Raw genomic sequence first — 13,332 nt, forward strand, 5'->3', positions numbered from 1 at the left:
CCCTAGCTGCAAACTACTGAGAGCATTAAGACAGTCCCCACTCCTAGTGACCTTGTACACTGAGGCGTGAGTGATGGCAATGTGAATTCATAGCCAGATCTCAGAGCACAAACTACTGCCTGGACATCCATAAGGACCACCCTGTTCACCTTGACTATTTGAAAAGTCCTGTCAAGCTGGTCTGAAGGAACACCCCCCCCCTTTTTTTTTTTGTCTTCTCTGTTATTTATCATGGAATGAGGTAGAAAAACAGAGGTTTTTATGGGGAACGATGGAGAAGGGAAAAAAGAACTTAAGGACAAAATGTCTTCAGAAATCTTTGTCCACGATGTCACAGATTGCCACTGGAATGAAGGGAGAGGACAGCTAGTAGTTTTAGGAGATGGGGGAGTACTCATGAAGTGGTCAGGCTAATAGCCAGGGTGGTCTCTGCCTCTACAAGGGAACCACCAGAATTTAATCAAGCTAACTTGAGGTCCTTGGGTTGAATGGGGAAATAGGTTTCATATTAAAGCTCACAGCACTCCAAAATTGCCTTCTTCCTGGTGTTATTGTCCCTATTTTAGCAACGACTCACAGAGGAGCTACAGACAGTAGAGAATGGTTACCATGACAACCCAACCTTGGAAGTGATGGAGACTCCTTCTGAGATGCAGGAGAAGAAGGTGGTCAACCTTAATGGGGAGCTGGGGGACAGTTGGATCGTCCCTCTGGACAACTTGACCAAGGATGACCTAGATGAGGAGGAAGACACACACCTCTGATCAGTCTACCAGACACCCCGACTGCACTGCAGAGCTCCAGACCACCCAAAGTGCCATTTGGACAAGGGGGGGGGCACTTCCCACCTGAAGACAGAAAGACAGGGGAGGGAGAATGGACTCCGAGGGTTTTCTCCCTCCTTCCCATCCCCACAGGGCCTTAATTTTCCCTTTCAAGTTCAATGAAGTCACTTTCTGTCCAGTTCCCTCATGTAAAATAACCTACTTGTGCCTGAGCCCAGAGCCGCTGGAAGGCAGGAGGAAGATGGAGAACGCCATGCGAGAGGCCCTGGAGCTCCTCTTGGAATGGCACCCTCTCATCTCATAAGTAAGATGACCGAGGCCTTAAGAGGTCAGGTGACTTGCACAGGTCCATACAGCCATTTGGTGACAAAGGTTGTTTCCCTCAGTCTGGTGCTTAATTGCATCAAGACACAGTACTGTGTTCATCTGTGCTCATTCCCCAAGGCACAGGACACTTGCAAGTGGGCAGGCTGGAAAGAAAACCAAGCTCCTATGGTCTGGTCTTAAGGATAGGTCCCAAATTTCCATCTCCTATAATATGGCCTCGGCTTGCTTGTTGTATCCCGCCTCTCATGAGTTAGTCATAAGTCCCATTATTTCCCAGGGCATGGCTTTGGACTTCTTGTTCTGCATTCTGATTTCCTTGCCTTTGCTTAGTGGGACTGGGACCTAACTCACAGGCCTCACTAATGGAGTCTGCCTAAGGGGTGGGTGGGCAAGCAGAAAGAAAGGAAGTTCATGCTCAGATGGCTTCCTCATGGCAGCTGATTCTGTACTGACACTGGCCTAGCATTCAAGGCACTCCCTAGAAGACACTCCCCAAAATCTCCTCTGGCCTTCTGCTCCCACTAGGAACAAATCTGCAGTAGCTACTGAAAGCAAGATGTTCCTTTTTCGTTGTTCACCGCTCAGAGGAGAGGGTGACTCCTCAAAACTGCGTGTCACAGAGCAGTTGTCTAGGGACAGACATGTGACAGACATGTCCTGGGGTCCTAACTGGTCCGTGATTGGCAAATGTGTCTCAGTAGACAATCCATCTAACCTACCAGGCATTATTGCTCCATAGGAAGCTCAGGGACTTTTCAAGTTACTGAGAACTTGGGTTGTTGTGTTATGGTGTAGTGTGTGTGTGTGTGTGTGTGTGTGTGTGTGTGTGTGTGTGTGTGTTTAATCCAGCTCCTCACTGCCAAAGGCCAGAGCTCAGATCCTGGAGACTGTTAGCTGATTCCATTGGTTTGCACCCTCCTTTGTCATGGAGAAAGGCCCAGAACAAGCAGTTTTAAGATACCATTGCCTACTCTCCCAGCATGGAGCCAGGCTTTTTGTTTCTGATGCTCTTTGAAGCACTCCAGCTGTCCCACTTTTTTCTGGTGGAATCTCAGGGAAACATAAAACCAGGCCTAGTACCTAACGTAGGATTTACAGGCTCAGCAGTGTCAAGTAGTCTTGTAAAGGCCGTCAAGGGCCCAGCATAGTGATGTTTTATCTGGTTTTCTGAGAAAGGGGTAGGGGGACCCTGTGTGGAGCTTTGAATTAGGTCCATGGTCTGTATTGTTCTTGGTCATAAGTTCCCATGACTAACTCTCTGGTTTGGAGCAGCTTATTTAAAAGGGGAGCTAGGAGAGCAGACAGGTGCCCTCAGTCTAATCGCATCTTTACAGCTGTCTCTTTGAGACACAGGCTAGGGAGAAAAGGCTGACAGAAGTCAAGGAAGGCTCAAAGTGAATTTCACAGGAGCTTGAAAAGATGCTAACAAGAACTCACAATCCTCTTGGCCTGCTTCTCTCAGATTTGCAGGGGAGGGTGGAGAGCAGTGCCAACTTGGGGGGGGGCAGGTCTGTTTGTCCCTGCATTAGGCTCTGTCACCCAGTAGGTTCATTCTGTCATGGCCTGAGAGGCAGACAGGATTTCTTCTCCTTTGCTCCAGTCAATGGGGCAAGGTCATTTGACAGACGGCAAATGCTCTTTCTGCCAACTGGTCACAGATTGCAACCCTACAGCCTGTCAGATATGACTACAATATTAGACAACAGATATTGTGTCTGGGCTAAGGAATAGCCATGGCTCTGCCCAGGCTGGCCCAGTGTTTCTTCTTGTGCACTCAAATTGTGTAGCCTTTTAGTACAGCTTGAGAGTCTGATACCTGGCCTTCGATTGCTCTTACCACTGGGACATGCTGCTAGCATTTGTAAAAGTCACCTTCCTGTGTTTATTACTGGGTTTTTAGAGCTGTCTGTTAAGGGAAACCAGCTGTACCAAAGAGAAATCAGAACTCTTCATTTCAGTGGCAAAACGGTTTTCCTCAGCTGCAAACCTCAAGGGCCTGATGGCTGTGACTGAACAAAGCCAGCAGTTCTTGTGCTGCCATGTGCACGGAGAGAGAAGTAACTGACATAAGGCACTGAGCAGTCTGCCTGGCAGACCAGATCCAGACTCATCTAGGACACCCACACTTTCTGTCTTCCCTGAGAGAGAAAGCTAGCAGGTGTTTGAGTTTTATTGTTTTTTTTTTTGGTTTTTGTTTTATTTTGTTTGCCTATTTCTTTCTTTTTCTTTTTTTTTTTCTTTCTTTTTTTTTTTGACAATACACTGGTGAAACTTTGAAGAGAAAGTTCAAGTTGACAAGATCTATGCATGTTTTTGACAATGTAAATATAAAAGCCACATGTTTATTTACCCTCTACTACTTTCAGAGAGTAAACTTTGGGGAAAGACTTGATAGCTAAGATAGTTAAGCCTCCCCTCCCCCCTTGCAGAACAAAAATGTAAATGTCTATTTAGTAGAAATGATTTAAAAAAAAAATGAACATAACAAGACAGACTGGTGACAAATGTATTTGTCTTGTGGATAGGGGATTTAAAACTTTAAAATACTGTTCTGGTTCCTCCCCAGCCAAATCTCAATCCTGCTGCAGTACGGGCTGGAGTTGAGCATGGTCTGTGATGGTCACAGGGAAAGTTTTGGAGATACAGTTCAGTCTTTCTACAGGAAAACACATCTGAAGCCACAAAGAATCTCCCCAGGGACAGAGACAAGATGAAAACATGCATCCCAGACTGCCCACCCTGTGCTGTGTGTTTCTTAAGAACAGGGAATTAAGGACTGCAACTCCCAGGTACAAGGTTAATACAGGATACCACCACTCCTTCCCTATGATAACCCTAGAGGGGCTGAGTGGACACAAGGGACACACACAGCCATGTGCTGGGCTCTGGAGTCACATGGTCCAAGGTGTAAATAAACATTTTGGGGGCTTGGTGTTTTTTTTTTTTTGTTGTTGTTGTTGTTTTGTCTTTGTTTTTTTTCCTGTCAGGAAATAATTTTGAAAAGTCCTTGAAGAACGTCCAGGAGACCAGGATCAAAGGGACTAGCATAAGATGAAGGCAGGGAGAGAGAGAGAAGCCCTGTAGTGCAGCCTGTGTTACTGTCAGGCATCTGATGCTTCCCTTAGGACTGAGGAAAACCCACCACTGGCCGAGATCACTGTTTCATGGGGCCTTTCTGTTTCTTTGTGAATGTCAACCAGCTTGCCCAGGAGATTGGGGGAGTGTATGTTGTAGTGGACAGGGGTCTAAAGTACACTGGAATTTATCGAGAGACTATAGTTAACTATTGCATTTTCTTATAAAGTATATTTTGGAAAATTGTACACTGTCAATTAAAATGCTTTTGTGTAAGCTGGTTCAGGCCCTAGTGTTTTGCTCTGGCTTAAAATCTTCATCCATGCACCTGAGAGGTACTCCATGCATCTCATTTGGGCAGCATCCTCTGCTCTGATCAGCACCTACTGCATTCTGCCAGCAGAGGGGGAAAGAGGAGATGCTGGAACGAGTGGAGGGCTCCAAGGCCAGAGCCTGAGAGGACCACTCCTTGCTGTGCACTGTTTACAAATTTGTCACTATCCAACTCCCCTCTACTTCTGCCTGAAGTGTTATGATAAATGACCACCGCCAAAGAAAGATGCCATGCCAATCGGGTGTGAAAACACCACTAGGAGATAAAAACAAGCACACTAGACACCAGCTCTGTTACTACAAGGGGCATTGTGCTTGTCTTCTCACACAGTGAAGGATGGAGCTAATGGGCGTGAACACGATACATCCCTTGGCCACATTACCAACAGCTACATTTCCTCAGGGCAAGGGAACCCTAGATTAGCAGCTTGAAGCAGGGAAAGGTTGGCCCTGCAGATCTGGCCCATCTCTGCCTCCACCTCAGCAGTCATATGACATTTTCACCTCATTTATAGGAAACTCACCACGGTACATGATAAACTGCAGACTTCCTCTCTTTGGCATAGGCCCTGACTCGATCTTTTCTCTCTTCAGGGCCAGATTCTTTTCTCCATACCACCATCATGCTTGAATTCTAAAAACAAACTTCATTTCTGGATTATATCCACAGTTACCATGGATTTTTTTTCCCCTTAATCTTTTGTGCACTGGTAGGCAAGTGACACCAAGAGGGGCGGACCAGAGTTAGGGCTATTTTTTTCAACCTATAAGCTCCCTCCCAAACCATCTCTGGTTTTCCTCTTCCCTGTTAACTGGAGTGTCTCTGGCAAGGGTGTATTTGACTGCCTTGCTTCTCCTGGCTGAGTGCACAGAACAGTTTCTGTGGATATCAAAGGCACTGTAGAAAGGGCTGGGTAAGCTGAAGCATCATACTCAGAGTTGCCTCACATCTCTGCTCTTCTAAAACCAAAACTGCAGAGGAGGGTACAGCATAATAAAGCAGAGGGAAGAGCGGACAGCAATGCTGCAGCAGAGCCACCGTTTCTGTTTGTTGCTGTGGACACAACCATCGCTCCACCCCCTCACCCCACCCACTTCCATGACCTCTGGCTGTCACAGTTGAGAAAGTACAAGTGTGTGGCCATAGTGGCCACAAAGCTGCAACTTCGGATCTGTAGGCCTGAACGCACTGGACAGAAGCAGCTGGCATCTTAAATGTACTTTGTTTATTTCCATCTTCCTGACGGCAGATAGTGACAAATGTGTCAGCATGGTCCTCGTTTTGATCCCTTTAATTCTCAGGAGGATTAACCAAGGGAAGGGCAATTTCTTACCTTATCAGTGTACCTCATGTCTTCCTGTTTTGAGAACACAAAGAAATATTACTTCTGAGCCATATTAAAGTACACCATAGCAATGAAAGCTATGCAGGAAGAGGTTGATTTTAAGTCCTACTTTGATTACATACTTGATAATGCAGGTTCATGAAGCCTGGAGCACTTGAACCCTATCAGATGACAGGTGGAGAGACCTTTCTTTAGAGCCCACCCACACAACTTTCTTAGCCCTAACACTGCACTTGCTATATTTCTGAATGTACTTTTTAGTTCTGGCCTGTAATGATTCTCCTCCATGGCTGGGACAGAAACCTAGACTTCTGAACTAGGGAGAGCAGCAGCCATCTCTCCCTTTACTACTTTCCCTACAATTAATTTTGTTTCTGGCTAGTTTTCCTTGTACTTTTAAACCAGTATGACTAAAGCCCAGGAAACAAGTTCAAACACATGAAAAGATACATTGCAGGCAGCCGATCATTTTTCCCCATGAAACAATTTGCCAGTGTTTCTCAAAAATGGAAACTTCCCCAGAACTCTGAACATGGTTTTGTTTCCATTCCTTTACCTGAACAGTCTCAGGAGAAAGCACGGAAGGCCTGCAGCTCATCACTGTCCATCTCTGAAAGCCTGCCTCACACACTTGAGGGGGTCATGTATCTGAGCTTAGCCTCAAAATCTCTTATGTAGATAAGGGTGACCTTGAGTTCCTTATCCTGCTCGGCTTCTATATATTGAGATTATAGACATGTGCACCCCACCCTGTAGTTTATGAGTGGGGAACAAATCTAAAACCTCCTGCATGCTAGGCAAACATTCTACTGACTTCCCCCCATAAATGTAATTTTTTTAAATTTTGAAGTAATTTTGGCAAACACATGTTCATATATAACTTTTTATTAAGAAAAACAAAATACACTCTCCGTATGAACATTATTACATACAACATAATTCTACAACTGCAGTTGTTTAGAAGAGGTCACTTATTTATTTATTTATTTATTTATTCACAAAGTAGTGATAACATGTACCAAACCTGGGGTCAAAAAATTACTTTTACCAAAAAGAAATCTTAGAAAGTCCACAGGATTAGACAACAGACAAACCAGAGAGGATCACGCTACCCTGGGGATGGGGAAGAGCGCAGAACTCAACAGAGCTGGAAGAGATGAGGTCAGACCCGAGAGCGCTGTCTAGATGCTTCAGTTCATGCATGCTGGCCTTCTAGGTACCACATAGAACCGTCTGTGATGCTACCGTCTTGTTCTAGCACTACCACAGAAGGGGGGAGGGGGCGGAAGGCAGAACACAACAAGGTGATTTTTTTCCTCCACACACCAAGAGGAAGACTCTACCTGGAAAACTGAGGTGTCAACCTTGTAATACTCTTGGTTCCCTGTTAGTGTTTATACACTGTTTTTAAAGCATTTAACATGCTAAGAAGCTCAAGCTCCAGGGAAACAGACTTCTATTCTGTTTATATTGTACTTACTTTGCTTTGCCTTTTGAGTGTGGCCATATAAAAAGTTCATCCTCAACAGAAGTCTGCGACTGCGCTCCATATGCTGGTGATGCTGTCTAAAGGCCATACATACACTTCAGTCTTAGGGACAGAGTCTCCAATAACCTCAACGAGTAACCCTCCAGAGCGGTTGGGGGGGGGGGTCTTTCTCCCAAGTTCATCACTAGAGATACACAAAGAGAGTACGCTTCAAATTATTTATGGCAATGCTTGCGGAACATAAGCAGGGAGGAGCTATACACCTGCAACCTGGTCCTCCCTGCACACTGGGAGCAAAAGACAGAAAGGCTATTAATTAGCATTAGCTCAACTAACTCAAAAGCCTTTGTTGGCTTTGGCCATTTTGATAAGAAAAAAATAAGAAAAACAATGTCTTAAAAAAGGGGGGTGGCTAGCCAGGCCTGGTGGCCCACACCTTTAATGTCAGTGCTTGGGAGGCAGAGACAGGACCTCTGTGAGTTCCAGGCCAGCCTGGTCTACACAATTCCAAGACAGTCAGAGCTACAAAGTGAGACCCTGGCTCAAAAAAAGGGGTCAGGAGATTTTGTCAGTTAAAAAAAAAGAAAAGAAAAAGAGCCTTTCTTCCTTCTACTTAGTTATTTCCAAGTTTTCTGTAATAGGCATAGTTCTATAATTGCAAAATGTTATTAAAATTCACAAAGGCTACTTAATGCCCTAGCTTGCAAATATAATGATGGAAGGTTGTGTCCAGGCCAGATGTCCTCACCCAGAAGGGCTAAGTGCAGACTGAGGTAGGCCTGGGAAAAGGGATTGTACTCTACAGGCAAGCGGTTATCTTTCTTAATTTCCACCCATGCTGTGGATCGGAAATCTGACAATCTAAAGCTCTTTATCAGACGGCATCTTCATCTCTGGTCACTAAGTACTTCCAACTCACAAAAGCTGACTTTAAAAAATTCTAACACTTTTTCTTGTGTGGATTACAAATATGTCTTTTTCAGAGATGGAACACTGCTAAGTCCTCAAAACTAAAGATAAAAAATGGTCCTCGGCTTCTCTGTCCTCTTGTGAGGCTGAAGGCTCAGCCATGCGTGACTTTAGAGTGGTGGTAAAGAGGAAACTTTCTACTTCTAAAAGAGAGGGCATACACAGACCCCAAACAAGAGCTGCTCAAAGACAACACATGAGTTTGCAACCTCTAAATTAAGAAGCAGGCATAAAGGGTAATTAATACTATACAATCTCGTTGGTTTAAAGACACAGCACGTCAAAGGGCAGACCACCTTAAAACCACAAGTGCGGCAGTCTGTCCAGGGAAGGGGAGGGCTAGGAAAAGGAACAAGACTGTTCATCAGTGACCTGAGGAAGCATGTCAAACACACAGTCTTTTTCTCTCATGAAACAAAGAAGCAAAAAATTACATATTTGTGGCTTCAGCCTCCTGAGTCCCCTCTGCTTTTCTGTGAGTCTTCCTCACTGTGTGCTTGCTGCATGTGTGTTTCCTCACTCCCATTTAAAAAAAAAATCTCTCCCCATAGAAATTCACTCACACATCACCTATTTTGGAGTTTAACATTTACCATTAACTGGGCTGGGCTGACAACTACTTTTCCATGTGTTCTCACAAGGATGACTGATGTGTCGATTGAAAAAAAAAACCAAAACAACAACAACAACAAAAAAAACAAGCCAAGACTTTGCAAAGGTCCAAGTGCTCTGTGACTTCAGAAATAGGCACATTAAAAAATGAGAAGCTGCACAAAGCTTTGTTGTCGGTGTTCACTTTGTTGTCGGGACCCACTGAGTTCAGAGGCTAAACGCAGCAATTACACAGCAATATGCTTGAAGGTCACTTGGAAATACAGGCCTGCTTGCCTGCATGGTTTCTAGTCTTTGGCTGCAACTAAATCTGAAAAGCTTTGCCAGCTATTAAGGGAACTGTCACGAACTCTAGGTTCTTTCTCCAATCTGACTCATCACTATACAGATGTGTAGAACACCTAAAAGCGTGACATCACCAGATGCTCGCAACAGTGTGACTAATAAGTAGGAGCCAAAAGGACCATATAGGAGTAATTCATTTTTACGCATAAAAATGGTCACTTTAGCTCTGAATGGTTTTGAAGTACACAATAACCACTTTCTTCCTCTTCTAGGTTTAGTAAATGAACACTAACCTAGTAACATGAGCTAAGCGGTTGGACTTTCTTGAGACTTGCTAACACAGGAGAGAGAGGAAGTTCCCAAGAGGCTCCCTGAGCAACCCTTACTCACACACACTGGCATGCTGCACATGGAACACACTGTATTTCTTTTTTGCCAGCTGACTTGGCATCCACTAAGTAGTAACTGAAAATGAAGATTGATGATATCTTTGGACTGATTTCCTGTGTGGCAGCCAGTTCAAGTACCAAAACTCTCTGCTGGGCTGGAGGCTAGCATGCAAGACAGTTCAGGGCCATGCTGTAGCAAGAGCTCGGAAGTGATGACTGAGCAAATTCTCTGGGCACCTCCAAATTGTATGTTCAAATGTTTCATTTATAGTTCCTTCCTAACGGCTTATCAGGGAACTGGCCATACGTAGAAAACTACTTACCAAGTTTTAAAATTTAAAGATAACACTGGGCTTTGTATTAAGGCTTGTATTTTCAAAAAGAATGTTAACTACCTAAAAAATGTTACTTTCCCAAGAATATTCAGAAGAACACAAGCTTTGACCTCCCTTGATAACTTTTTTTCTAGTACTGAATCCATAGAATTATTCTAGATTAACAATAGAGACCTTTTTGCCTTGCTTAGCTTTGGAACATTCAGACTCCAGGTTTTTTCTTTTACTAGCACATATTCACTCTTCTTATAGCTCTCTTCCTGAGGTTTAGCACAGCCAAGTCAATCCTTGGGACAGTGCACATGCACAGAGAGCAGCCCACAGGCTCTCTGAGTAGCAGAGGAAAGAAAGACACACAATTTCATAACCCTTGGAACTGGCTCCCTTCCTTATTAAAAAATATCTATCACCGCCACCTTTTCTGTTGTTGATGCCATAGTTGTCAGACAACATCCACATGGAGTTCTGTTTCCAAGCAAGCCTGGCAGTGTTTGGGGACAAGACTGCACATTTGCAGATATGATTTAGAAAGATCTTGAATGCAGAAAGGAAATTAGAACCATCCTTTGCTTTCTGTGTTGTGAACGGGATTTCACTTCATGATCTGTGGCTTTTGAAAAAGACAGTCAACAGCAGGAATTTTTCCAGAAGGTATTTCTCCCTGAGTACTAGAAAGACTAACTTTCTGTACTGTCTAAGGACTCCCTGGGTTAAAAGGTATACATGTTACTGTCCAACAATTTTATCATAAACAATTTATACTTTATGATCAAGATGCATTCTTCACTTGGAATTGAGTCTTAAGTTCATATTTAAAATTTTTAAAAAGTTCATTTACTTACTCATTTAATGTGTGTGTGCATGTGTAGAGGTCAGAGGACAACTTTGGGAAGCAGGTTCTCTGTCAGGTCCTGACAACACTGGTTGTCAGCTCTGTCAATAAGCCACTTTACATGATTGAGCCATCTCATCTACCTAAATTCATATTCTTGAAGGCAACAGATACCTATATTACTACATTATTTTTAATTATGAAAATAAGAAATATCAATTAGTGGCAATAAAAGCCATTTCTAATATTCAAACTGCATCATAAATTAAGCCTCCTTTCCCCCAACCCACCCCAGACAAGGTCTCACTAACGCAGCCCTGGTTGGCCTGGAACTCGCTATGTAGACAGGTTGGCCTTGAACTTACACATATGTCCTTTTGTTTCTACCTCCCAAATGCTGGGATTAAAAGCACGCACAACACTAAAAGTCAACTATTAGCACAAATTTCAACTTCAACTAAAAGTTAATGCTATTGATGGAGGTAGGAACAGAAAAGGCTTGGCTAAAATACAATAAAAAGAGAGGCTGATGGCGGACGTAAGGTGTGGTAGCATACTGATCTCCATGAGCTGGCTCTCTGTCAGAACCTGTCGACTGCTAAGAGTTCTATGACAGTAGTTTCTAGAACCAGGAAAAGAAACTAAATCAGGCTTCTCAGTCAAAGCTGCCATAGTGACAATCACTGTCCCCAAATGAAGATGGCACACACATTTTATAGCAATATCTAAATGTTATTACTTCTTAACCAATATACACTTTTAATCTCATTATTCTCTTATCATAAACAGAAGCATATATGATTTACAATGATTTGACTTTTTTTTTTTTTAAAGCAATACAATAGTTCTAAACAGTGTCATAGAAAAATCTAGGAAGTAATGAATAAAGTTGAATTAGCCAAGGAAAATAAATAGAAACACAATTCACAGTAATTGAATAGAATTAATTTAAAAAATTCATCTAAAAATAAATTCTGAGACAGCATTTAATTAGAAAACAAGAAGCGCATTTGGTGAAGAAAACAATCCACTGCAATAACCCCACCTAGCAAACAAGCAAACTACTCCTGTCACTCGGCTGTACTAGCCAGCTCCACAGAATTTCAACACAATTGGGAACTCTGACCTCCAACTGATACATCTATATATAGAGGAGATATATATATATATGTGTGTGTGTGTGTGTGTAGAGGGTATATATATACATATATATGTGTATAGAGGATATATATACACATATATATGCATATATATGTATATATATATGCATATATATGTGTATATATATATGTGTGTGTATGTGTGTGTGTATATACATATACCTGACATACACTAGATGCTTTGGATAGCCAAGTCATTTCAACATTAAGACAAATTATACAGACAACCCCTCACAGTCAAAAACCACATATAAAAATTAGTATTATTTGCCTAATGCAAAAAACAAAAACTACATTAAAGAGCCCAACATCTTAATTTGTAAATATTGTCATATACAGACCTCTTTGACATACCTCCAGCAACTATAGAATTTTTGTTCTTGTAGAGCCTGTACATCCTAAACCACAGACTAGCTAAAACTTGGTGAAAATTCAGGTAAGAATTTCTGTAGTGGGATGAGACTATAGATGAGCAAGGATTTTTAAGAAACCAAGTGTTAGGAAGGGCATCTTTAAGAGCTTTGTGACTTTGTCTAAAGTGCACACTATCATGACTTCTACCCATGAAGTCACTTCATAGCAGAGTCCCCAGCTGTTACATGACAGTCAGCAAAGGGCTTTACACTTGTTTCACAGGAAATAAATGACTCACAATTTTCTAAAACAACAAAATAATGACGAGGTAACTTCCTTATATAATTACCATAAGACTTACTATAACTCAGAGAATAGCAATCTGAACATTCTTTTAAGTGCTTTTTGACTTAAGCAACAATCTCAGTCTCTCACTAGATGGTTAGGGTCCTCAGCTACCTTTTATTTACAGATGGACTTGAAGCCTGTTTTGTCACATGAAATTGTTACAATGTATTTCTATGATATTTTTTAAGGCAGATGTGGAGAGCCAATGGAATGGCAAGCTGCCAACATTTATTCACATAATACATATTTCACTCAATATAGTTTTTTAAACAAAGCACTGGACATTAAATCTGACCCAACTTTCCAGTGCTTTCTATCAGTCTTTACTCCTTGGACACAGCAAGGTCAGTTTTAGTAGAGATGGAAAGCATATCAAAAAAGGTAACTTTGATAAAGGCTAATGTTGTTTGTTACCTTTAACACAGAGGTGGGAATCCAATTCTAAATTACTTTGTGTGTAAAAACGTGACATAACTCTGAATCAAACAAACTGGCCAAGTAAAGTCTCATGACATTTCATAAGTAAAATGTAAATACATTTGTGAAGTGACTTGCAATCCAGATTTTTACAGAACACAAGGGTAAAGTAGCATCAGGTATCAATAGCTTATTTCTGATGGAAAGCCATAAATTCTGCTAGAAAAGGGAGATGGAGGTGAGGCTGAGCTGAGGACTCTGTCAAGGAACAGTTTC

The 13,332-nt window shown here is 42.4% G+C and overlaps 1 protein-coding gene across 1 annotated transcript in view; it reads left to right on the forward strand.

Moving 5' to 3' along the window:
- The window catches only part of Podxl (podocalyxin like), a 45,556-nt gene extending 41,088 nt beyond the window's left edge, over positions 1–4,468 (forward strand). Inside the window, exon 8 of the mRNA XM_034519420.2 lies at positions 567–4,468. Within this exon, the coding sequence (XP_034375311.1) occupies positions 567–764 (198 nt within the window). The 3' untranslated portion in view covers positions 765–4,468. The remainder of the gene's footprint in view (positions 1–566) is intronic.
- Positions 4,469–13,332: the final 8,864 nt, after the last annotated feature.

This window comes from Arvicanthis niloticus, chromosome 15, assembly GCF_011762505.2.
Source record: "Arvicanthis niloticus isolate mArvNil1 chromosome 15, mArvNil1.pat.X, whole genome shotgun sequence".
Lineage (NCBI taxonomy): Eukaryota > Metazoa > Chordata > Mammalia > Rodentia > Muridae > Arvicanthis > Arvicanthis niloticus.